Raw genomic sequence first — 23,848 nt, 5'->3', positions numbered from 1 at the left:
ATGAAGCCAATCCCCGCGCTAGCACGGTGCAGCTCCAATCCCGAGCCCCCCACAGCCCGAAAGTCCGTGCTTCCGTTAGGAGGAGGAGGGGCGCGGACGCAGGTACACACGGACGAGGGAGCCCACCCAGAGCGTGTGGAAGCTTGGTGGGAGCGGGGCGCTCCTGTGACCCGCTCCCGAGGAAGAAGGCGGCCAGGGTACTTGGCCGCCTATTGCCTTCGCCTCCCCTGCCACCAGCGGGTAGGTAAGGGGGTGCTGGTGTGGGAGCGCAGGTCGTGGACCTGGCCGGTGTGGCCTTGGCTGCGCCGTTGGGGAGGCGCACAGGTAGGGGTGCGTTCCTGTGTCCTGGGCCGCTCGGCCCTTTTGGGCCCTGGGGCGATGGGAGCCGCCCCGTTGGTTCGTGGTGATCCCCCACCCCCTCACGTTAGTAGTCCCTAAACCCCGCGTCTACCCTGTCGTTTCTGTTTGCGTTGGGAAAGCAGGGCAGCCCTGGCAGGTGGGAAGGCGCTGGACAGATCTGGAAGATGTCCGACCGGCCCTCAGGTCATGGCCTACTCTCAGGAGGCCGATGCTTTGAGGCCACGGTGTTATGGGGGCTGCCCCGTGTGAGCGTCTTGATATGTTCCTTATTACCCTCGCGGCCTGGAGCTTTCACATGCTCATGGGTGCACCTCTCATAGTCAACCTGCTCCTGGGTGGTGACGGGGTGCTGTCTGGTGGCATAGGCGTCAGTTAGAGATGTCTGCCCCTTGTTTCTTGTTGATTTGCTCCCATGTCTCCCGCGTTCTGTTCTGAGGGCAGCCTCTGCCGCCCTATGTTCGCGGGACCCAAGTTACAAGTCAGTCTGCTCCTTAAAGGCGGTCGTGGTGCGGTCAGTGTGCGGGCTTGACGGCAGCGACAGATATAAATGAGAGCAAATGGCCGCGCTTGCCCGAGGCAGAGGCATCACAGTGCTTTAGCCGCGGACTCCCGCCCCCGCTGCCCTTGACAGCGCAGCGCCTGCTTTCCGGGGGCAGGCTGACCTGTAACCGGGGTTCTGGGAACCTGAAGCAGCAGAGGTGGAGGCCAGGACAGGCCCCGTGGGAGTTTGTAGGAAATCCACAGGCTCGCATAGACAGACTTCCTAAAGCCGCCTTTGTCCCCGCTGCCTGCCCTCCTCGAGTGGGCAGGCTTACCTGGGGATGTGCCTGTGGTAGCAAAGGCCACCCCTCCTCCCCCGACCCTGCCGCCTGTGAGATGTGGGCAATCAACCCGCTCTCCATGGGCAGCTGCCCTCTCCCGCCGCTGCCCCATGTTTGCAGGACACTTGTTTCCAGGTCAGTGGGCTCCCGGGAGGCAGGGGCGGTGCTGTTAGAGGGCGGTGTCTGGGAGGGGTGCTGTCCTCCCCCAGCAGGTAAATGTCTCCCATCTTTCCTGGGACCTGTCCTGTGGAAGGCCTCTGTGACCACAGGTTCGCAAGGCGCATGTCTTCATGTCAGCCTTCTCCTGGGAGGAGGATGCAGTGAGGTCAGGGGGCAGCGCCAGCGGTGGGCAAGGACTTTCCAGGACCGGGATCTAGCCCGGGATAACTAACTCTTCTCTTGCTTCCTCAGTTGGTGGCTGTAGCAGCTTTTACATTATAGGTTATTTTCAGATATTGAACATAGGTTTCTGTGCTATACAGAAAAAGTTTTCTAAATCGATTTTTATTTATAGTGGCTAATTTTTGTAAATCTAAAACTCCCAAATTTCTCTCTTCCCACCCTCTCTCCTTGGTAACATAAGATTGTTTACTAAGTCTGTAAGTCTGTTTGTTTTGTAAATAAGTTCATAGTTTTTTTTTTAGATTGCACGTGAGTGATGTTATATGGTTGTTTTCTTTCCTTTTCTGGCTCACTTCATTTAGAATGGTCATCTCTAGGTCCATTCATGTTGCTGCAAATGGCATTGTTTTATCCTTTTTTATGGCAGAGTAGTATTCCATTATATAAATATATCACTTTTTTACCGTTATCTGTTGCTTCAATTAGGTTGCTTCCATGTGTTGGCTATTGTATGTAGAGGTGGTACGAATACTGAGGTGCAGGTAATTTTTTCGCATTGGAGTTCCCTCTAGATTTTTACCAAGAAGTGGGATTGCTGGATCGTAGGGTAAGTCTATTTTTAGTTTTCTGAGGAATTTCTATAATGGTTACACCAAATTACATTCCCTTTTCTCCACACCCTCTCCATTTATTTATCTTCATGAACTTTTGAGTGATGGCCATTCTGACTTGTGTGAGCTGATACCTCATTGTAGTTTTGATTTGCATTTCTGTGATAATTAGTGATATTCAGCATTTTTTCATGTACCTTTTGGCCATATGTAGTCTTCATTGGAGAAATGCTTGTTTAGATCTGCCCATTTTTGGATTGGGTTGGTTCTTTTTTGTTATTAAGTTTTATGAGCTGTTTATGTATTCTGGAAATTAAGCCTTTGTCAGTGGAATCATTTACAGATATTTTCTCCCATTCTGTTGGTTGTCATTTTATTTTGCTTATGGTTTCCTTTGCTGTGCAAAGGCTTTTAAGTTCAGTGAGGTCCCATTTGTTTATTTTTGCTTTTATTTCTGTGGCTTGGGTAGATTGCCCTAGGAGAACATTGCTGAGATGTATGTCAGGGATGTTTTGCCTGTATTTTATACGAAGATTTGTAGTGTGTTGTCTATATGTTTAAGTCTTAGCCATTTTGAATTTATTTTTGTGTATGGTGTGAGGGAATATTCTAATTTCATTAATTTACATGCAGCTGTCCAGTTTTCCCTACACCATTTGCTGAAGAGATTAATTGACCAAAAGTTTGTGGGTTTACTTCTGGGCTCTCTGTTCCGTTCTGTTGATCCTTATGTCTGTTTTTGTGTCAATACCGTGCTGTTTTGACTGCAGCTCTGTCGTATTGTCTGCAGTCTGGGAGGGTTATTCTTCCATCTTAATTGTTTTCCTTCTGTAATGCTTTGGTAATTCTGGATCTTCTGTGATTCCATATAAATTTGAGGGTAATTTGTTGTAATTCTGTGAAAAATGTGCTGGGTAATTTGATGGGGATCACATTAAATCTGTAGATGGGTTTGGACATTGTGGCAATTTTAACAATCTTAATTCTTCCAATGCAAGAGCATGCGATATGTTTCCATTTCTTGAAGTCCTCTTGAATTTTCTTAGCTAGTGTTTTGTAGGTCTCCGCATGTGTCTTTCACTTCCTTGGTCAGATTTATTCCGAAGTATTTTATTTTATTTTTGGATGCAGTTTTAAAAGAGATGATTACTTTCGTGTAAAGAAATGCCACTCATTTCTGCATGTTGGTGTTGTATCCTGCTACCTTGCTGAATCCTTTCATTAGCTCTTACAGATTTCATGCGGAGCTTTTAGGGTTTTCTGTGTATACTGCCATGTCATCCACATAGAATGACAGTTGTACCTCTTCTCTTCCAACTTGGATCCCTTTTCTTTCTTTTTGTTGTCTAATTGCTATACTAGGACTTTCGATACTGTATTGAATAGAGCTGGTGAGAGTGGGCATCCTTGTCTTGTTAGAGATTTCAGAAGAAAGGCTTTTAGCATTTCACCGTAGAGTATTATGCTGGCTGTAGGTTTGTTATAAATAGTTTTTACTATGTTGAGATACGTTCCGTCTCCACCCACTTTGGGAAGACCGTGGGCTCAGTGTGGTCAGGGGGCTTGGGAGGAAGGTAGCAGAGGTAGCCGTGGCGGGAGGAGGGGGGCTGCCCCTTGGGAGCCAGTCATTTGCTCCCATCTCCCTGGCGGCCTGACCTGGGGGTGGCCTCTGCCGCCCCATGTTCGCCGCACCCAAGTCTTTAGGTCAGTCTGCTCCAAGGAGGCCGGCATGGTGCGGTCAGAGGGCAGGGGCAGTGGTGGCAGGAGTGGGGCTGCCCTGTGCAAGCCCTCGTGTGTAGTCCCACCTCCCTAGGGGCCTGGCTTGGGGGCGGCCTCTGCTGCCCCCCGGTTTGCAGGACTGACATGGGTAAGGCAGTCTCCTCTCTGGAAGCCTGCGCGGTTCGGTCAGGGAGTGGGGAAGACTGCAGAGGTGACAGCTGAGGCGGCGGGAGAAGGGGGGCTGCCCTGTGCCAGCCTGTGAGTTCGCTCCCGTCTCCCCCGCAGCCTGGCCTGGGGGCGGCCTCTGCTGCCCCAGGTTGGCTGGAGGCTTGTCCTCAGGTCAGCCTGCTCCTGAGAGGCGGGCAGCGGTGCAGTCAGTGTGCTGGATAGGGGCAGCGAGCGACAGCGGGAGATGAGAGAAAATCCTTGCTGTAGTAGGGGGCAGCCCCAATCCTGCCCTCTCGCCACCGCCACCGCAGCCGCAACCCCGCCGGGCCCCGCTGACCGCACCCCACCGATTACACCCTGCCTGCCTGTCACGAGCAGACAGGGAGAAGCGCTTTCCAGGAAGCTGGGGCAGCAAGGCTGCCCCCAGGCCAGGCCGTAGGGTAGGTGGGAGCAAGGCTCTCCCAGGGCAGCTCCCCTCTCCCCCATGGCCTCTGTGGCTGCCTGCTGTCCATCCCGGGGCTCGGCTGCACCCTCCGAGCCTCTGGCAGCGCCATCAACCGTCCAGAGCCCAGTGGCGAGCTAGCGAGCAGTGTGCAGCCCGGGACCACCCTGACCCGTCGCCTCAGACGGAGGCCCTGGGCCCAGCGGGGCAGGGCACCCAGGCGGGAAGTGGAACTTCGTCCAGCCCTGCCCGCCGGCACTCTGCCCGGGATCCCTGTCTGGTGGCTGTCACCATGTTGATGGGAGCCTGGACTGCCCCGTCCCCACAAGGTGAGGGGTGAGGGTTCAGCTGAGGTAGCCTTGCATTCTGGGTATGGGGGGATCCCGTGGTGAAGGCGGACAGGCTGAGGGGTGAGGGGGCCAGCCTTGGTGAGGGCCCCTTGGAGTTGGAGTACCCGGCTGCGGGGTGGGGGGTAATCCCGGGATGAGGGGGGATGGGTCGATGTCTGGATGGTACGGTGACGTGGGGTGAGGCATGAGGAGTGCGCTTGGTTTTTCGGGGGCTGTAGCTTAGGACCTAATGGTGCCGAGTCTGGGGGCAGGTACTTAAATGTGAGGAGGAGCCTTGCCTTGGGGGTCAGGTAGGGGACGGGGCCTGGCCGGGGTGGGAGGGTGGGGAGGCAGTGACTGGGTTGCAGGCGGCGATCAGGTCGAACGGGGCTGGGGTGTGTGGCCTAGACCTGGTCAGTGGCGGGTTGGGGACCCGGCCGGCCCAAGCCCCAGTCGCAGCGACCCTAGTGCAGGAGCCCCAGCCGAGAGTCCGCGCTGCGGGCGGGAGGAGGAGGAGGAGGGGCGCGGACGCGGGAGCGCGCCCAGAGCGCGCGGACGCTGGGCGGGAGCCGGCTGCTCCTGGACCAGCTCCCGGAGGAGGAACGCGGCCTGGCGTCTGGGCCGCCGCTGGCTGTCGCTTCTGCTGCAGTCGCCGAGCAGGTAAGGGGGCGCTGGTGGGCGCGCGCGGGTCGAGGAGCCGGCGGGTGAGGCCCGGGCTGTGCCGCTGGGGAGGCGCACAGGGAGGGAGGGGTGCGGAGGTGAGGCCCAGGCCGCGCGGCCGGCCCGTCAGGACCCTGAGGCTGGTCCCGGGCCCGCCGCCCCGGTTTCGGTGCCCCTCCCCGCCACCTTACTATTTGCTGAACCGTGCGTCTTCACCGCAGCTCATATGCGGGTTTGGGGAAGTGGTAACAGCTCCAGGAGCTGGGAGGGCGCTGGGCTGGCCCTCAGGCCATGGCCTTCCCGCAGTAGGTGGACCTGCTCTGGGAGCGGAGGCCGCCCCGGACCGTCCCGGGCACAGGCGGCCTGGGGCAGAATAACGGGCGAGGCCTGGGCCTTTGGGAGCTCGTTAGCCTGCCCCCGAGATCCAAAGCTTTTGACGAGTGTCTTTGTAGTCTTTTGAGGAATGTCCCTACTGTCTTCCACAGTGGCTGCACCAAACTCCTTTCCCACCAGCAGTGTAGGATAGGAGGCTTCCTTTTCTCCGCAGCCTCTCCAGCATTTCTCCCTTGTGGACTTTGGAATGAAGGCCTTTCTGACTGGTGTGAGATGATACCTCACTGGAGTTTGGACTTGCTTTTCTCTGACAATTAGTGATACCGAGGATTGTTTTCATACGCCTATTGATCATTCGTATGTCTTCATGGGAGAAAGGCGTGTTTGGTTCTGACCACTTTTGGATTGGGTTGATTTTTGGTTATTCAGTTGTATGAGCCGTTTCTGTATTCTGGAAATTAATTCCTTGTCAGTCTCATCTTTTGCGAGTATTTTCTCCCATCCCGTAGGTTGTCCTTTTGTGTTGCTAATGGTTTCCTTTGCTGTGCAGAAAGCTGATAAATTCAGTTTGGTCCCATTGGTTTGTGTATTTGTGCCTTCGTGTCTGTTTGCTGGGGTAGACTGCCCTAGGAGAACGTTGCTGACGTGTGTGTCCAGTGTTTTGCCTATGTGTTCTTCTAAGAGGCGTGTACTGTCTTGTCTTATGTTGAAGCCCTTAAGCGAGTTTGAATTTGTTTTTGTGCACGGTGTGAGGGAGTATCGCAACTTCACTGATTTCCGTGCAGCTGTCCGGTTTCCCCTGCATTATTTGCTGAAGAGACTGTTTTTCCTCCATTGTATGTTGTTCCTGCCTCCTTTGTTGAAGAGTAATTGTTTTCTCACATAGTCAGCGAGCACTCTCCTGTCAGCTTTGTTCCTCTGTATGAAATACGTCTTTTTTTCTGTATGCTTTTATAGTATTGTGTCTTTGTCGCTGGTTTTAAGCAATTTGATTTAGATGTGCCTTTTGTGGTTTTCTTCATGTGTCTTGTGCTTGCAGGTTAGTGAGCTTCATGCATCTGTAGGCTTACAGTTTCACAGTATTTGGGGGAAAACCCCTCAATTATCCTTTTACAAATACCTTTTCTGCCCCTCCCCCTCCTTCTTTAGGGACATCAGTTCCACCTGCATCAGGATGAGTATCTTTTTCTTATTGGTGGGGGGGGGTGGGCAGATGTCTGACTGAGGCTGCAGAGACTTCCGGTACTGAGCTGATTAGTCCAGTCCCTGCTGTAGGGCAGGTGTCTGTGGGCTCCAGCTCTGTTGCTCCTGTGCAGTCCTTCCATGTGGGCAAGAAGCCCCAGGAGCAGAGGGCTCCCGTCTTCACATGCACTTACATCCCTCGTGCTTACTGCAGGGGTGGCCCACGTTGGGAGTCAAAGGAACTGTGCAGGAGTGACGTATGCACATTGAAGCTGAATGGTTATGTCTCCTACCTTCCAGTGATGGGTGGGTTTATATTTTGGTGCCTGTCTTCTCAGCTTTGTGTGTTTGCAATAGAGTAAACACACGCTGCCTGAACGTATGAGAGGGCCAACTAGAAATAACATTTTCTAAAATCTCTTCTTCTGTTTTCCCACTGGTAGCCCAGCACCTTGCAGTTAATGTCACCTGGCCAGTTGGCTTCTGGATGCAGTTACCTGGGGCATAAACTGGATCTTTTCACCGCTCTCTCTGCTCATCCCCCTCCCCTGGGGATGCCACCAGGTCCCAGGAGCTGACCTGTCTTCCCAGAATCCAGGCATAGCATCAGGGATCCACCTGTTGACTCTGGTTTCTCTGGACTCCACTGTTTCAGAGCAGACCTCAGAGAGGTTTGGGCATCTTTGGGTTCGGGAGTTGTAGTGGGTCTTCCTGATCCCTCTAAATTCTTTGCTTCTTCCCAGGCCTGGGGCCGGGTGAGCAGGGTCACAGAGCCCTTTAGTTTGAGGGTCTCAGATCCTCTCCGGCAGGGCCAGGGGTTCTGGAGTTCACCTGTGAGCCTGCAGACCACACCTGGGAAGCAGAGCATGAGACCTTCCTACCTGGGTCCTCCCACAGCCCTGTTGTCCTATCCTGTCACTCCTGTCCCTTCCAACCGAGCCCTCCAGCCCTCCTCCTCCATTTTCTTTCTTCACTTTGGCTGAGAAACAGCTGTTCAGGGGTCACAGATGCTCCCTGATGGGGAACTCCAAGTGCTGGCTTTCAGTATTTGCAGGGAAGATTTTATGACCTGAAACACTAAAAGTAATGGGAAGCACCTTTTTTGGTTTTTTAATCTTGTTAACAAAAGCCAAGACAGTTGAGATTAAAAAACAAGGTGACAGGTTAGCATTTCACCTCCCTAGTCAGTCCTGGGCTGTGTCAGCTGCCCCGAGGTGGAGCTGGGCTCAGGAGGGACCGCATCTCAGGATGTCACTGATGGGCTGTAATTATGTGCCCAGTCCTGTGTGTGTTGACGGGTCCAGCCAAGGGTGGCTGCCCTTTAGGAAGCCATCCCCAGAGCGCAGTGGAGCTTGTCTACCTGTCAGCCTGCTGAACGCCCGAGGCCTACTGAACGTCACCGACTGGATGCCCTGGTCCTGCCTTAGAAAGCGGCCACACCGGGTAGTAAGGGCCACTCTTGTGTCTCACTGAGAGCACCCGCTGCCTTCCTCGCAGTTTACACCTTATTCTTCCGAGGCCTCCTGCCCCGAGGAGCCCATCATTGGACATTCCACCCACCCAGCCCCACTATGACTTCCCTTTTCGATGGCGGCCGCCCCAAGTCTCTGCATCAAATATGACAGCCGGGTTCCCGGGCTGAGGCCACTTGGGGCAGCTCCACCCACGGCCTCTTATTTACCTTCAGATCTGAGGGCAGTGCTGCCACTTACCACCTGCCCATCAGCTTTATGGCCCGTTCACTGACTCACAGGCCCTGCCCGCTCAGTGGCCTCTTACTGAGCACCTTCCAGCCCCAGGGACAAGCTTGTTGGGGACACACAGAGATTAACAGCAGGCCTCGGGTTCGTGGGGCCTGGAGACGGCCGAGAACACTGCAGAGCCAAGCTGGGGGTGCGCAGAGGGAAGCCTGATGCATCCTGGGGGTAAGCTCTCTGCCGAGGGTCTGTGCCAGGGGAGGGGTCAGCCCCCCACTGTGGCCCATCCCCTTATCCCTGGGCTGTCGGTCCAGTGAAGGCAGCCTGAATGTGAAGATGGGGAGAGGGCTGGGGAGATGCTGCCTGCTCCCCATCCCCTGGCCTGCATGGTGTGTACTGGCAGTGATGATGGTGACAGGTGGGGCAGACAATCTAGAGGCCCTGGGAGAGAGCCGAGTGCTGCCCACTGTCCTGGAGGCCTGGGGACTGTGGCCTGGAGAAGGCTGGCTGGCTGCCTCCCAGGGGCCCAGCCCTTGGCTCCACAGGGTGGTCCTCTGCACCTGGCCGTCTGGTTCCAGGCTCCCAGACTCCATCTGTCACAGGACAAGTCAGTCCCAGTATGGCCTGTTCTGCGATGCGGGGAAACCCCTTCTGCAGACCGGGAGGCTGGCGTCCTCACGGTTAAGTGGCTGTCCCTTATACTTGGAGGCTGAGTGGCCAGACCCTAAACTTTGCTGAGTCCAGCTCTCTGTCCACAGAGGGAGCCTTCAGGGTTCTGGATGGAGCAGACCCACTCACTGCGCTTTCTGAGAGCCCTCCTGATGACAGGTGGACATGTCTGCCCTCTGACTGAGTGTCCCTGCGTTAAGGGCGGCCCAGGGCTGGGAGAAGCTGGGCACCGAGCCATCTGCGTGGAGGCCACCTCTTTCTCTGATGCCAGGGTGTGGCCTGGGCGATCTCGGGAGAGCAGTGAGGTCACTGGCCCTGGTTCCTCCCCCGCCCTCTGCCCCCGTGGAGAGTCCTGCAGGAGTGTGGGGCATGTGTGAGCCTGTGGGGAGTGAGCTGAGGGTGCGCATCCCAGTGCCTTGTGTGAATTCCTAGCAGTCAAGGAATCTTGCAGGAGTCTGCTTGGCTCCTTTGTAAGAAACTGAAGAGAATTAAATATGAGCGACAGGATGTGTTCTCAGCGTGGGGTTGGCACAGCTCTGGGCTTGAGGGGACTGTCTCGGGGCTGTGAGGTCCATCACATCCAAGGTCAGGCTGCATGAGGCTGGTCTCCTTCGCAGACGTCCGCAAGCTCAGGAAGTGATGGAGTGAGTGGGAAACCAGAGAGTCAGCTGTCCCCTGTGAGGACAGATGCTGGAGACTTGCACAAGTGAGAACAGTGCCTCCTTTTCACTGTTTTTGCTTTGGGAAATGTCATGATTTTTCATAAAATATGGTACCTGTGTTAAAAGTCATGGATTTGTTATTGTTACTTTAAATGCATTAATACATTAAAATTTTCTCAGTTGTAGCTTCTTATGTGGTCAATATCCTTGGCTATAACCCAATTAGATGAAAACTTTCTGTGAGGTCTCCCAATTATTTAAGAGTGTAAAGGGGTGCTGAAAACGAAACATTCTAGATCTACCATTTTAATGTTGTCCTTGAAATAAAATTGACAGTCGCTGTCACGGTTGTAGCTGACACCTATGCGTGAGCACAGGGCAGGTGGCAGTAAGCGTCTGACATTTCTCTTCTGTCCTCAGCACGATGGGGAGGTGGGTCCTGGTTTTCTTCTGTTGTGTAAATGTGAGAGGGGGCCTTCTGTGGTGTGGGATGCCTTCCCCAGGTGTTCCCTGTGGGTGGTGAAGTCAGGGCCCAGGCCCTGGCTGGTGATTTTAGGGGAGAGCAGCTCACATATCCCATGGCCCTTGACTGATGGTTCAATGCCACAGGGACACTCAGATGTGGGCTGCCCTTCCTGGGGTGGGGAGGAGTCCGGCATGTTCAGAAGGGTGATCAGGTGGCCATCAGTTTTGTCATCAAGAGGGGTGCTGTGCTGCCTGTCTTGGGAGAGGGTCCCCTCCTTGAGGACAGGAGCTGGCTCTCTGGGGTTGGGGTTGGCCCAGTGAAATGAAGGGCAGGATCCCCACATGGGAAGAGGCTGAGTGCAGGTGTAGGGCAGCCTGGTGCACCCCACGGCAACCCTGAGCACAGCCATAGGGGCCACCCGCCCTCCCGAGGCTGCCCTGAGTGCGGGAGAGTGGCCTGGGCCCTGGTGTAGGTCGTGCCTCGACCGGGATGGTGTGTGCATTATAGGTGGCAAAGGTGCAGGTGCTCGGGTGCCCCCAGGTATGTCACTAACATGCCGTTGTCCTCTTGTCCAAAGGAAAACCGTTGCTGCTGCATCAAGATCCTGGGAGACTGCTACTACTGCGTGTCAGGCCTCCCCCAGCCCGAGACCGACCACACCCACTGCTGCATGGAGATGGGCCTGGACATGGTCGACACCATCGCGTGAGTGTCCCGTGGGACCTGGACCTGCCTGCCGTCCCGGGGGGCCCCTTGCAGGCCTGTGTTATCCTGGCTTCTCTGTCCAAGGAGGGTCACCTGTGCCATGCAGAACCAGGGCCCTGTGGCGAGGTACAGGGTGGAGGAGTCCCACCTGATCTCTGAAGCTGTGCCCCTTTGCATTTTGTTGGGACTGCGTTTCTTGGTCCACGGTGATCCCAGGCATTGTGTGCATGAGTCAGGGAAAAGAAATGGCTTTCATAGTTTAGCCCGATAAGATGGTCAAGGAGTGGATGAGGCAAGGGTTGGCTCCAAGCCAGCCAAGTTCCAGTTGAAAAGGAATCACATGTGCTTATCTTCATGCAGGCAGGTGACCAGGGGTCAGGCGCGCTCTGTGGAGAGAGGGTTGGCTTGAGCGGGTGAGTATTTCTGAAACACCGGGGGCCTGGCCTGCCTGTTTCTTAACCAGCCTTGTCTCCTCGCAGCCCTTGTCTGGGATGAGGAGTTAGGGAGCCTTGCCTTTAGTGAAGGAGGACGTGGAGGCGGGAGGCTGAGCTGGTGGGTGGAGCACAGATCCACATCCTAGCCCCTCAGCAGCGTGGTGGGGTGGGCGCAGTTCAGCGAGACGGGGCTCCCGGGGGCTGGTGCAGTTGCCCATTTGGGAGCATAGAAGTCGTGTTACAGGAATTGTGTGAGGAAGACGTAGTGAGAGGACACACAGAAAGGCTGTCCAAACAGAAGGACTGCAGAGCTGGGGATTCATGGCAGGCTTGCTGTGCCTCCTTGTGAGGGGCCCGCAGCCATCCGCACGCCTGAGCACTGTGTGCAGAAGCAGGGCGTTCAGGGGCGGGGGGGCACCTCGCCAGTGTGCTCAGTCTGGTACCCGGCTTGTCAGGAGACAGGCGCTGCGCATCAGCGTTGGTGAAGGACCTGGGAGGGCAGCATCCAGGCTGGGCCTGTGTCATATTTGAACAAGGTGGACACGTCAATCAGCCCTGAGTCTTGGAGCAGGAGTGAGATTTGGCTGTGAGCTCACAGGCTCGGGGCACCTGCTGTGCTGTGGGTGTAGATGTGGTTGGACTGTGAGCACCTGCTGCTGGGAGGGACTGAGGGTGAGTAGTCTGTGTCGGGCTGCTGCAGGGTGGTGGCAGTGCGGCCCTATGTGACCCTGGTCTCCTGGCCTGCCTGCCTTCTCAAGCACAACGTCCTAATCACAGGGCTTCAGTGTCCCCTACCCTCAACTCAGCCTCCTTGCCCTTCTTGCTACAGCACGTCAGCACTGTCTGGAGAGTCCCACTGAGACACCTGCTGTTCAGGGCCACCTTCACACCCCCCAGGCTGGGGAGGGGCCAGGGCGCCGACGCTGACCCCCGCCTCTCCCTCAAGGCCTCCTTGCACTTCTGTCCCTTGGAGCGCACCAGCCAGGCCCGATGCTGCTTCCTGTTTCAGGCTTCTTATAAGTAAAATAACATCTGCCTATTAGGGGAAAAGTGGAAAATACAGGAAAACAGCACCAGAGGGCGTCACTGTGGCCGTGGAGCGTGCCCTGAGCTCCGACTGTGCCACCAAAGGCGCGTGTCGTGCGCCTCCTGCTCTCACTTCACTGTGGGCGTCGTGGGGTTGGAGGAACCGTGCAGGGCGCCCTCGGGGGCCCCTGAGAGGATTTCTGAGCACAGCCCTCCTCCACCACTGCAGTGAATCTCTTTACAAGGAGCCTTTAAAGCCACCTCCTGTTACCTTGCATGACTGCTTCCTGGGATGCTGCCCCCACGTCCAAGGGTGGTATCGCTCGGGGCCTCGCCCTAGGTCTTGGAGCTGTTGTGTCCCCAGCTGGGGCTGGAGCCCAGGGTCGTGAGCGGCTGGGGAGGTGGGGTGTGCACCGGGCCCTGCAGTCTGATTTCAGTGTCTGCACGTTTTGTCTTGTTTTCTCCCACAAGTGACTGAGGCACAGTTTGCAGCCCACGAGATCCATCTGCTGTTCAGGGCAGGTTTGCAGAGCCTTGGGCCTCCCGGCAAGCTGGGTCTGCAGCCCACCCTCTCAGTCAGGGAACCCAGGGTCAAAGCTCGACTGTTCCCAGGGCTCCTGGGGCTGTTAGATATTCCTCGTGGCTCTCATGTGGGCCTCTGGCTAGCAAGAAGGCATGACCGCCCTGCCCAGGTCAGTGGTGCACAGAGACGGCTCGGGGTCCTGGGATCAGGCCCTGGGCTCATTTCTCTTCAGGGCTGCACTGGGGAGGTGGGGTGGGGGGTGATACCTTGTGAGATGGCCAGTGGCCAGGGAGCTGGGGGGAGCCAGCCCGGAGCAGTTCACAGTTCAGGGGTTGGGCTGACGAGGTCAGGAGACCCCCATGCTCCTTCTCCCCTGGGCACCACGCCTGGCCTCACAGCAGGGACAGCACAAGGCCCCGCATTCCTGTCCTCGTGGCGTCCCGGGAGCAGACAGCGGGGACCCAGCCCCACGTTCTATGTCTGTCTGCTATAGGTCTGTGGCCGAGGCCACTGAGGTGGACCTGAATATGCATGTGGGGCTGCACACCCGCAGGGTCCTCTGCGGGGTCCTGGGCCTACGCAAGTGGCAGTATGATGTGTGATCCAACGATGTGACCCTGGCCAACGTCATTGAAGCCGCCGGCCTGCCTGGGTGAGTCTGGGACCCTGAGGGCAGCTGTGGGGGATTCTAATCCTACCTTCTGTGTGGGGAACTGGGAAGCCTGGCCATCTCGGCCCCCCACCGACATAGAAGAGACTTGCTCTGGGCTGATTCAGGTGCCTCACCCATGAATCCCACAGAAAGCGGGCAAGTGGGCCCTGGAGGAGGAGGCTGGAGGCGGGGGCTATGTGCCGGGCTCGCAGCTGTCCGGAGTGCTGATGGCCTCCTGGCACTTTGCTTCTATCTCAGACTCACAGGGGGATGTGCTGTGGCTTCAGAGCCCCCCTAGGAAACTTACAGGTTTCCTCCTAGAACGGGGATGAGTTCTCGATGGTCCGTGCACTTCTGATGCGTTCTAACTACATTTGCCTCTTTTGGTCTTGTTTTCGTTAAACCTTTCACAAAATCGAGGCATAATATACTGTTAAAAAAAAAAAACAGCTACAAAAGCTCCCCTTCCTCCCCTGGGTGGGGGCGGCAGGACATTGATGTGGCTGCAGGAAAGGGGGCTCTGAGGCTCACGCTTGAGGTCCCACTGCCCTGATTTTCTCCTCTTAGAAGAGTTCACAACACGTGCTCACAGCTGCTGCAGGGACCAGCAGTGGCTCCCAGGTACTGGAGTTGAGCGTTAGACAGCCGTACACCCACGTCTGCTTCTGCACATGTGCTGTGAACGGCAGGGCAAAGCTCTGGGTCCTCTGCTCTGGCCCCTCTTACCTTCGCTGCCTGCCCTCTCCCCGCCCCCAGGTGGCCTGTTCTCATCCTGCAAGCCAGGTGTCCGCTGGGCACATCCTTCCTCCTCCCTCTCCCTCCTGGCCTGACCTCGGGGGAGGTGGTTGAAACACACAGCCCCTTTCCCTGTGCCGAGGCCCTGAGCTCGGCTGGGGACAGCCAGGATCTAGGGGTGCTCGCTCTGGACAGCGGCTACTAATCACGTGAAAGGAAACCTTACTGGAACCTCAGTAGTAGCAAGCATGGAAGTTAGGATCTAACAGGAGAAAAAGGGAGGTGGGGGCTCAAAGTCTGCTTGAAAACCATGGCTGAGCCAGCCACAGGAATGGCCATGGCATTTCTAAATGGGCTCAAAAACTGCACCATTTTTGTCTGTGTCCCTAGCTGCCTCTGAGCGTCCCCTTGTGGGGGGACTCTCGCAGCCACTGACCCCTTCCTGCCAGTCCCCCACTCCCCTGTCCTCCACCCTTCAGCACAGGGCCTTGGGGTTGCTGTAAACACCCTCTCACTGTCCCTGCCCCTCCCCCTCTGGCAGCCAGAGTGACCCCCCCACTGACAGCACACCTGCCGCCCCACTGTGCCACACAAATTCCTGGCCCTTAGCTAGCTAGGTGGTGACAGGAGCTGCCCACCTCTCTCCTCTGCCTCCCTGCTGAGGTCCTGTCCTGTGTGTTCCGTCTGCCCTGCAGCCCCAAATTTTAGGACAAACACAGATTTCCCACTGTTAGGCAGCCCCACCCCAGGCCCTTCACCTGGCCAGGGCCTCTTTCAAGTTCAAACTGACCTGCAGCTTCCCTTCCCTTGCTCCACCTACCAGACCTGCAGAAGGGGCTGCCTCCTCCCTGCCCTGTTCTCTGCTTCTTCCCTCCTCTCCTCCACCCAGCCATTTCCAAAAGATGGTCCCCCACCCACCGACAAAGAAATGCCACCAGCCAGGAGCGCAGTGTTTCAGAGCTCATGCTGTGTGCAGACGCTGTTCCAGGAGGTGGGCTTTGGCAGCGGAGACAGACCCCGGCCCTGGTGGAGTTCACGTTCTTGGGGGGCCACAGGGAACACTACAGGGAATGCAGAAGTGGGGAAGCACAACACAGGGCGGGAGGCTGTTAAGACAGAGCTGGGCTCAGGGTCCTGAGCCTGGGGGGGCCTTTATCACCTGTCAGGCCAGGTCTCCCCACCAGTGAGATAAGAGGTCAGACAGGGGCTGGGCAGGGGTCTGGGCTTGAGGTTGAGTGTGGAAGGGTCACAGGCACTCGGGGCACTGATGCCCTGGAAACTCCATGCCAATCATGAGAAAGAAGATGATGAAGGGCCAAGCCTGGGCCCCAGGTTCCTGAGAGAAGGGGAGCAGGGAGAGGTGGGGGCGGTTAGAGGGAGCACGGGCAGCCGGAAGGTGTGTGCCCCCGGAGGAGGAAGGGCCGTAGGCTGTGTTCAGCACTGCTCTTTTGCAGCAAAATGAGAACTAGACACCAGGTCAGGTGCAGGCTGGAGGATGAGAGTGAGAAGCAGGTCAGTGCGCGGGGGTCTCGCCCAGGGGATTATGGGGAGCATGGGGAGCATGGGCAGGGAGCATGGAGCCAGCGCAGCCTTCTGCCTGCAGGGCACTGGGAGTGGGGCCAGCCTGGCCTGCCTGGGACTTGGGTAGGGACCTCAGGCCCCTGTTGGAGCCCTTGCCTCTCTGGGCCAGCCCCTTGGTGATTCAGAGGAGACAGGACAGCAGGGGCACCCTGGAAAGGGAGGTGGAAGAACCGTAGCCCTCCGTCATCCCTGGGTTTTCCCTGTTGGTGACTCGAGGTGCAGGCGGTGGAGGAGACACAGTCAGGCAGAGGGGAGAGGAGAGCTGGGGAGCTGGCACTTGAGGGGCTGAGCTGGGAGGGGCAGAGCTGCTAGGAAGAGACACTCACCTGAGCAGCCCTACACCTGCAGCTTGGCTTGAGGCCGCAGGGCACCCCGTCCGCTGGTGCAGAGCACTGTCCCCTCCAATCTAAAGGGCACAGGCTTGGAGGGAGCCGGGCTCCCACCCCCAGCTGCTGTCAGCTGCATGTCCCGGGCTCACCATTCTCTGAGCAGTTTTCCTCATATATATATATAACTATTCGAAATTCAGAAGGGAATCTCTGTTAATGTTAATCTTTCAAAGCAGAATCAATAGATTTGTGCATTTCATAATTTCATTTATTTATTTATTTATTTTATGTATTTATTTATTTATTTATCATTAGCTCTTTTTGTACATTATAGAGGTGTTTTATGAAACAGTTTTTCCAATGACAAAGATACATTTATTTGAAATGCGGTTAACCCCCTATGTTTGTTTTAGTTTTTTTTTTTAACATTTTTTATTGATTTATAATCATTTTACAATGTTGTGTCAAATTCCAGTGTTCAGCACAATTTTTCAGTCATTCATGGACATATACACACTCATTGTCACATTTTTTTCTCTGTGATTTATCATAACATTTTGTGTATATTTCCCTGTGCTATACAGTGTAATCTTGTTTATCTATTCTACAATTTTGAAATCCCAGTCTATCCCTTCCCACCCTCTACCCCCCTGGTAACCACAAGTCTGTATTCTCTGTCCATGAATCTTTAGATTCCACATATGAGCGATCTCATATGGTATTTTTCTTTCTCTTTCTGGCTTACTTCACTTAGAATGACATTCTCTAGGAGCATCCATGTTGCTGCAAATGGCGTTATGTTGTCGGTTTTTATGGCTGAGTAGTATTCCATTGTATAAATATACCACTTCTTCTTTATCCAGTCACCTGTTGATGGACATTTAGGCTGTTTCCATGTTTTGGCTATTGTAAATAGTGCTGCTATGAACATTGGAGTGCAGGTGTCATCCTGAAGTAGATTTCCTTCTGGATACAAGCCCAGGAGTGGGATTCCTGGGTCATATGGTAAGTCTATTCCTAGTTTTTTGAGGAATCTCCACACTGTTTTCCATAGTGGCTGCACCAAACTGCATTCCCACCAGCAGTGTGGGAGGGTTCCCCTTTCTCCACAGCCTCTCCAGCATTTGTCATTTTTGGATTTTTGAATGACGGCCATTCTGACTGGTGTGAGGTGAACCTCATTGTAGTTTTGATTTGCATTTCTCTGATAATTAGTGATATTGAACATTTTTTCATGTGCTTTTTGATCATTTGTATGTCTTCCTTGGAGAATTGCTTGTTTAGGTCTTCTGCCCATTTTTGGATTGGGTTGTTTATTTTTTTCTTACTGAGTCGTATGAGCTGCTTATATATTTTGGAGATCAAGCCTTTGTCAGTTTCACTTGCAAAAATTTTCTCCCATTCTGTAGGTTTTCTTCTTGTTTTATTTCTGGTTTCCTTTGCTCTGCAGAAGCTTGTAAGTTTCATTAGGTCCCATTTGTTTATTCTTGCTTTTATTTCTTCTAGGAGAAAATTTTTAAAATGTATGTCAGATAATGTTTTGCCTATGTTTTCCTCTAGGAGGTTTATTGTATCTTGTCTTATGTTTAAGTCTTTAATCCATTTTGAGTTGATTTTTGTATATGGTGTAAGGGTGTGTTCTAGCTTCATTGTTTTACATGCTGCTGTCCAGTTTTCCCAACACCATTTGCTGAAGAGACTGTCTTTATTCCATTGTATATTCTTGCCTCCTTTGTCGAAGATGAGTTGACCAAAAGTTTGTGGGTTCATTTCTGGGCTCTCTATTCTGTTCCATTGGTCCATATGTCTGTTTTGGTACCAATACCATGCTGTCTTGATGACTGTAGCTCTATAGTATTGTCTGAAGTCTGGGAGAGTTATTCCTCCAGCCTCTTTCTTTCTCTTCAGTAATGCTTTAGCAATTCTAGGTCTTTGATGGTTCCATATAAATTTTATTATGATTTGTTCTAGTTCTGTGAAATATGTCCTGGGTGATTGGGTAGGGATTGCATTAAATCTGTAGATTGCCTTGGGCTGTTTTAGTTTTTTAATCTGTGAAGTTCAAAGAAAATTACAATGAACAACTTGGTGAAAAAAACCCCAGCTTGTGTAGAAACGTTCATAGCAGAATCATTCCTAATAGGCAACAAGAGTACAAGTCTGTGTGGCCACGAGACCCGCCCCCGAGGCCACGGGAGCCAATCCGCGCGCGTGCGCTGCCCGGCCCCTCCCTCCGCCCGCCCAACGGTCAGTTCGTCAGGCGGGCAGGCAGCAGCTGGTCGAGTGGACGGCGGGTCGTCGGGTCTCCTTCCCTCCGACAGCGGCGGCGGCTGCAGCGGCGGCGGCGCGGTCCCTCTGGGAGGCTCGGCGCTGGCCGAGCGGCGGCCGCGGAACTTCGTGTCCAGCGCGGGGGCGGCGGGCGGGCGCCCCGAGGTGGTCCGCGGGCAGGTGTTGGACGAGGGGCCACGCTCCAGCAACCTGCGACCTCGGCGAGGACTCCCACGGCGTCGTGTGGTGAGTGTCCGCGCCCCGCGTGCCGGCCGCGCCCTTCCGCGCAGCCCCCGCCCGGCCTCGTCGGACTCAGCTGCGGCTGCGGCCCCGGCCCTGGCCCCGGCCCCGCGACCCCGGCCCCGAGCCCGGGCACGCCCCAAGCCGGGCTGCCCCGCTGTCCGCGCGCCAGGGACCTTGGGCGGGACGGGTCCCGCTCGGGCTGGGGCGTTGCTCGCGGCACTTCCCAGGCCGGCCCTCGCTGGGCGGGGGAATGGGGGAGGGGCCCGTGTAGAGGGTGGAGGCCGGGACCCTGGAACCCAGGATTGAGCCCGCGTCCCTGCCCTGGGAATACAGCGGAGAAGCAAGCACTCCTGCTCTCACGGAGCAGCTGCGAGCCCATCGTGGCTGCCGTACGTGTGTCATTTCACGCGCCGCTCGTGAGCAAGGGCGCGTCTTCTCAGCCCCACAGCCGAGGAAGCCCAGACTTATGGAGGCTTAGGGGGACACGCCTGAGTTGTAATCGCAGACCTGAGCTTAAGGAGGAAATGTGCAAAATGGGAAATGTCACCCAATCCCATCAATCCAGCTGAATGCTCTGGATTTTCAAGTTTTCATCTTTATACACGTTCTTTTCCCACATCATTGTCGTTTTGATGTAGACATAGATATTTTTTAATTTCTAATTTTTGTTTGTTTATTATTGAAGTACAGTAAGTTAAAGTGTGTCGATTTCTGGTGTACAGCAGTGTCCCAGTCATGTGTATACATACATATATTCATTTACATATTCTTTTTCATTAAAGGTTATTGAATATAGTTCCATGCGCTATACCGAAGAACATTTTTTCAGTCTGTTTTTATATACAGTGCCTAACATTTGCAAATCTCAAACTCCCGAATTTATCCCTTTCTGACCTCCTTTCCCCCGGTAACCATAAGATTGTTTCATAAGTCTGCAAGTCTGTTTCTGTCTTGTAGATGAGTTCATTAGTGTCGTCTTTTCTTCTGCTTTTTTTTTTTAAGGTTCTGCATATGAGTGATATATGTTATATTTTTTCTCTTTCTGGCTTACTTCACTTTTCCCTCTTTGTTCTTTTTCTTTTTGGGGTTCAAAATTTTCTTTTGTATTACCTTGGTTTCTTTTTGGTTCCTTTGACTGCACTGTATGTTTTTGTTACGTGGTTCCCTGTTTTGCCTGTATATTATCTCATTACTATATCTGTTTGCTTTAAACTGATAGTCGTATAACACATCCTATAAAGAACGAAAAGAAGAAAAGAAATCTATATTTTCTTGTTCCCCCTCCCAACTTTAAGGATTTTGATGTCCTCTTTTACATCTTCATGTTTACTCTGTTGTAATTCATTGTAGATATAACCTTTCCAATCATGGTTTTCCCCTTTCTGTAGCATCCTGCATAAATGTAAGGAAGACGAGAAAATGGAATAGTTTTCTCTAAGTTCTAATATAACTGGAAAGAAATACAAAGGCTTAAAATAGTCTAGGATATCGTACAATCACTTCTTAATCCTTTATCGAGAAGTAATTCAGTCCTTTAAGGTAGTAATGAAAGTAGTTGGTTACAGCATTACTTAGGCTGAAGTATATTAAATGGAAAGTGATTAATACAAATATAAAAATTATTAGGTGAATTGATTTGGGATTTATAATTAGTTGTTTGACATTTGCTAGCCACACAAATGGCTGAGAATTTCTTTTTATATAAATATGTCTTTTATAAGAATGTTCACTACATGCTAGCTTGATTTATAAGATGTGAAAAGGATAAAGAACATTATCACTCCTTTTTATCTTTTCTTTTAACTCTACTGTAATTTTCACTTCTCTCGGTGTATATATGTGTGTGTGTGTATATATATATGTTTAGTAGTAGGTTATATACAGATACTTAATAATATATAAGAATATATATAATATAAATAAAGTCAGTTTCCAAGATCTAAGCTAGTGATCTCCCCATCACCTTTTTATGCCTCTTACTAAATATTCGTTCTACCATTACAGATATCGGTTACTTCTTTAATTAGTGGCTTTTTGCATTGCTCTCTTTTAGTAACATTCAATTATAAAAAAACAGAGAAGTTATGCCAGCTCCTTAGTTATACATGAAGATGTTAACCTAGACCTAAGGAAATTATAGTCCTCTTTTAGTGGATAGTTCCTCAGATAATGAGTGGAAGCATTAACTTTCTGTGTACAACATAGCAATAAAAAAGTTTCGGAGCTTCTTTATAATGTGGCACCACAGTAAAGCATGGATTTTAGTTGTGTGTCCATGTATATCTTGTATACTTAAAGGGACGAGGCACATTTACCTCCAGATGCTTAGTAATTTTCTGGTATAATTTATTTTCCTTCCCCAAAGAACAATGGGCTCATTAAAAAAAGTCCTGAACATTCAGTATTCATGAAAAGACCAACAGATATTGCATGGTTTTGAAATCATGCTTTTATAAAATCACAGAATTTTAAATCACTCTAATTGTTTTTATTAAAATTAAGGTTAGAAAAGGGCGCATAGCTGAGATTAGTAAAAATGCATTGCAATAAAGAAGATAGGCCAAGTTACTCTAACAGATAGACCCAAAATGCAATGTCTGAACATAGCAGAGGTTGGTTTCAGCTTTAGCATAAGACTACTTCGGGAGCGCTCTCCGATCCTCATTCTTTTCCCCACTCTCACTGTTCTGTAATTCAGCTGGTAAGTGTTTGGCGGGCCCCTGGGACGTTGAGAGCGCGTGTAACAGTACGGCCTGCTGCATATTTACTGCCTTGCCCTGGACCTCCACCAGGGCCTGCAGCATTTGCTGCCTCTGCACCCTTTTCTCCTTCAACGACATCAAACTCCAGTCCCTCCACCTCCTACACCACGAAGGCACTTCCTCGGGTTACTTACTCTTCCGTAGGACAGTCTGGTGCACAAATGCAGCTTCCTTGGTGTCATTCCTGTTGATGAAGTCGTATCCGTTTCTTACCTTGAACCACTCTACTGTTTCCAAAACCTTCGCTGAGATGACCTTGTCCCCGCTGGCAGGCGCCCCCCCCGACCCTGTGCAAGGCCACCAGGGCCGCCCCTGTGCCGCTGCCTGCCGGGCCAGGCTTGGTGTCGGCAGCGCTGAGGGCAGGGGCAGGGGGGCTGCTCAGGGCTCTCTGGGGTCCGCTCTCTGCTCCCGCTGCCAATCGAAGTTCACAAATACAACTTTTTTATGTGCTAATTAACTACTGAGGGTCTATACTTCCTTACTGTCTCCTTTTGATCACGAACTGAAAAGGAGATTTTCAGAAATACATTGATTGTAACAGAACCCCATTTCAACAACAGAATATGTGTGACCACGTGAGATTGGTTTTAAAGGATTTTATTTCCACTGTTGTCCAAATCGCCTTATATTCAGCTTTAAGCTATAAGAGTAGATTTTGAAAATCCAGTCAGTAATATTCATGAGAGGAATTCCTTATAGTTGTCATAATATGTGCTGTTTCTCAGACATAAAACCGGCCCAGAGGGTGAAGTTCACGGCCGTGTGCTCCCTGCTGATGCAGCTCCTGCACTGCCGGAAGGTACTCCAAGCGGAGATCCCTTTCTCCAACATCATGCATGACCTTCAGGGACGACGACAAGGTAGGTCGGCCCAGCCCCCACAGGCCGGGCCGCTCCGTGTCCCCACCAGTCTGTCCTCTCAGCGCAGTCCTGCTGCAGCTGGGCCTTCGGCCCTCTGTGGGCCTCCTGGCTCTCCTGTCAGCGGCCCCTTCCTTGGTTCAGTCCTTCTAGTTGATGGGATACAGACTCCAACATTTGATCGAAGTTCCTTTTGTGGGCGTCTCTGCAGGGTAACCTGGGTGCAGCATTTTTCATCTTTCTTCCTGTGTTGGTCAGAGTCACCTCCGATCTTTTTTAGTCTTCTGCTGGGGTGGGGCAGGGTTTGGGGTGAAATTCTGGATCTGAGTGGGGGAGGCACTGTGCGGAGGGAGGTGGTCCTCATTGTCCACTTCAACCACACAGGCCTGGTGTCTGTAACCCTGGGCCAGCGACCCTGATCTGATCCCCTCGGCTGTGTCCCCAGGGCCTGGGGTGAAACCCGTGCTCCACCACTTTGTAAGAGCTTTGAGTGTCTTCTGTTGGGGACAAGGGCAGGCCGGTGTCGTGGATGGTGAAAGCATTTCCGAAAAGCGAGGAAAAGGTTAAGAACAAAGGGAAAGTTTAGTTTAGTAGGTACCCTGCTACAGGCAACAGTGGCCACGCAGATGAGAGGGGCCACATAGGTGTGAGACCTGACTGTGAACTTGCAGGGTCTTTTATTGTGGAAGGCTCTGTGGACACAAAGGGTTGGGGGGACAGATGTTTGATTGGCTGTGAGTGTCCTAGGAGGCTTTGGAATATGGAGGATCATAGATTTACGACTCCAGGAAGATGGGGACAGGGGCTGACATGAACAAGGCAGTGGGATTGACGACTCCGATAAGAGGAAACGTGGGCTGAGACAGGCCGGCCTGAGCTGCACGGAGGTGAGCCATCTCCCAGGGCTGTTAGCTCTGCTAAGGCAGACACATGCCAGGAAAGTGTGTGCTTTGTTTTTTGAGGGATTGCTGGTAGACACGGGAGATCCCAGGAGTCAGGATGCAGGGCCTCGGCAGGAACCAGTTGGCACCGCATTTTCCCGACGTCATCTTGTCCTTGGCGCTCCTGCCCCTGCCCTTCCACCAATGCCTGTGCCTCCTGAACATTCCCCATCATTTCTATTTCTGTTCACGAGTCTGCACGGCAGTGACCAACTGCCTATTTCCCGAGACCGCATTGCAGTCTTCTGCACTCTGGATTTCGCTGCCTTGTGGGCTTTATGTCTTCAAAAGGAATTTCATCACCGCAGTTTTTGAAGCTTTTCAGGAAGCA

At 53.0% G+C, this 23,848-nt stretch overlaps 1 protein-coding gene and 1 pseudogene across 1 annotated transcript; one reads left to right on the top strand and one right to left on the bottom strand.

Moving 5' to 3' along the window:
- On the top strand, positions 1–22,476 carry LOC140688903 (uncharacterized). Its single transcript, XM_072948886.1, has 7 exons — positions 1–240; positions 1,451–1,506; positions 5,266–5,452; positions 11,039–11,166; positions 13,643–13,801; positions 17,310–17,451; positions 22,445–22,476. Exons 1-5 carry the CDS (start codon positions 1–3, stop codon positions 13,749–13,751), a joined length of 720 nt encoding a protein of 239 aa, XP_072804987.1. The 3' UTR covers positions 13,752–13,801; positions 17,310–17,451; positions 22,445–22,476.
- Positions 21,594–22,550, bottom strand: LOC102528355 (Y-box-binding protein 1 pseudogene; annotated as a pseudogene).
- Positions 22,551–23,848: the final 1,298 nt, after the last annotated feature.

Source organism: Vicugna pacos, chromosome 24 (genome assembly GCF_048564905.1).
Source record: "Vicugna pacos chromosome 24, VicPac4, whole genome shotgun sequence".
Taxonomy (NCBI): Eukaryota; Metazoa; Chordata; class Mammalia; order Artiodactyla; family Camelidae; genus Vicugna; species Vicugna pacos.
This window is presented reverse-complemented; position numbering and strand designations above follow the sequence as displayed.

Excerpts from the sequence above, each read along its gene's own strand:
- LOC140688903 (XM_072948886.1), top strand. The coding sequence starts at position 1 with ATGAAGCCAATCCCCGCGCTAGCACGGTGCAGCTCCAATCCCGAGCCC. Across the intron at positions 241-1,450 it reads GCCTCCCCTGCCACCAGCGG|GTTCGCAAGGCGCATGTCTT; the intron begins GTAGGTAAGGGG and ends CTGTGACCACAG. Across the intron at positions 11,167-13,642 it reads GACATGGTCGACACCATCGC|GTCTGTGGCCGAGGCCACTG; the intron begins GTGAGTGTCCCG and ends TGTCTGCTATAG.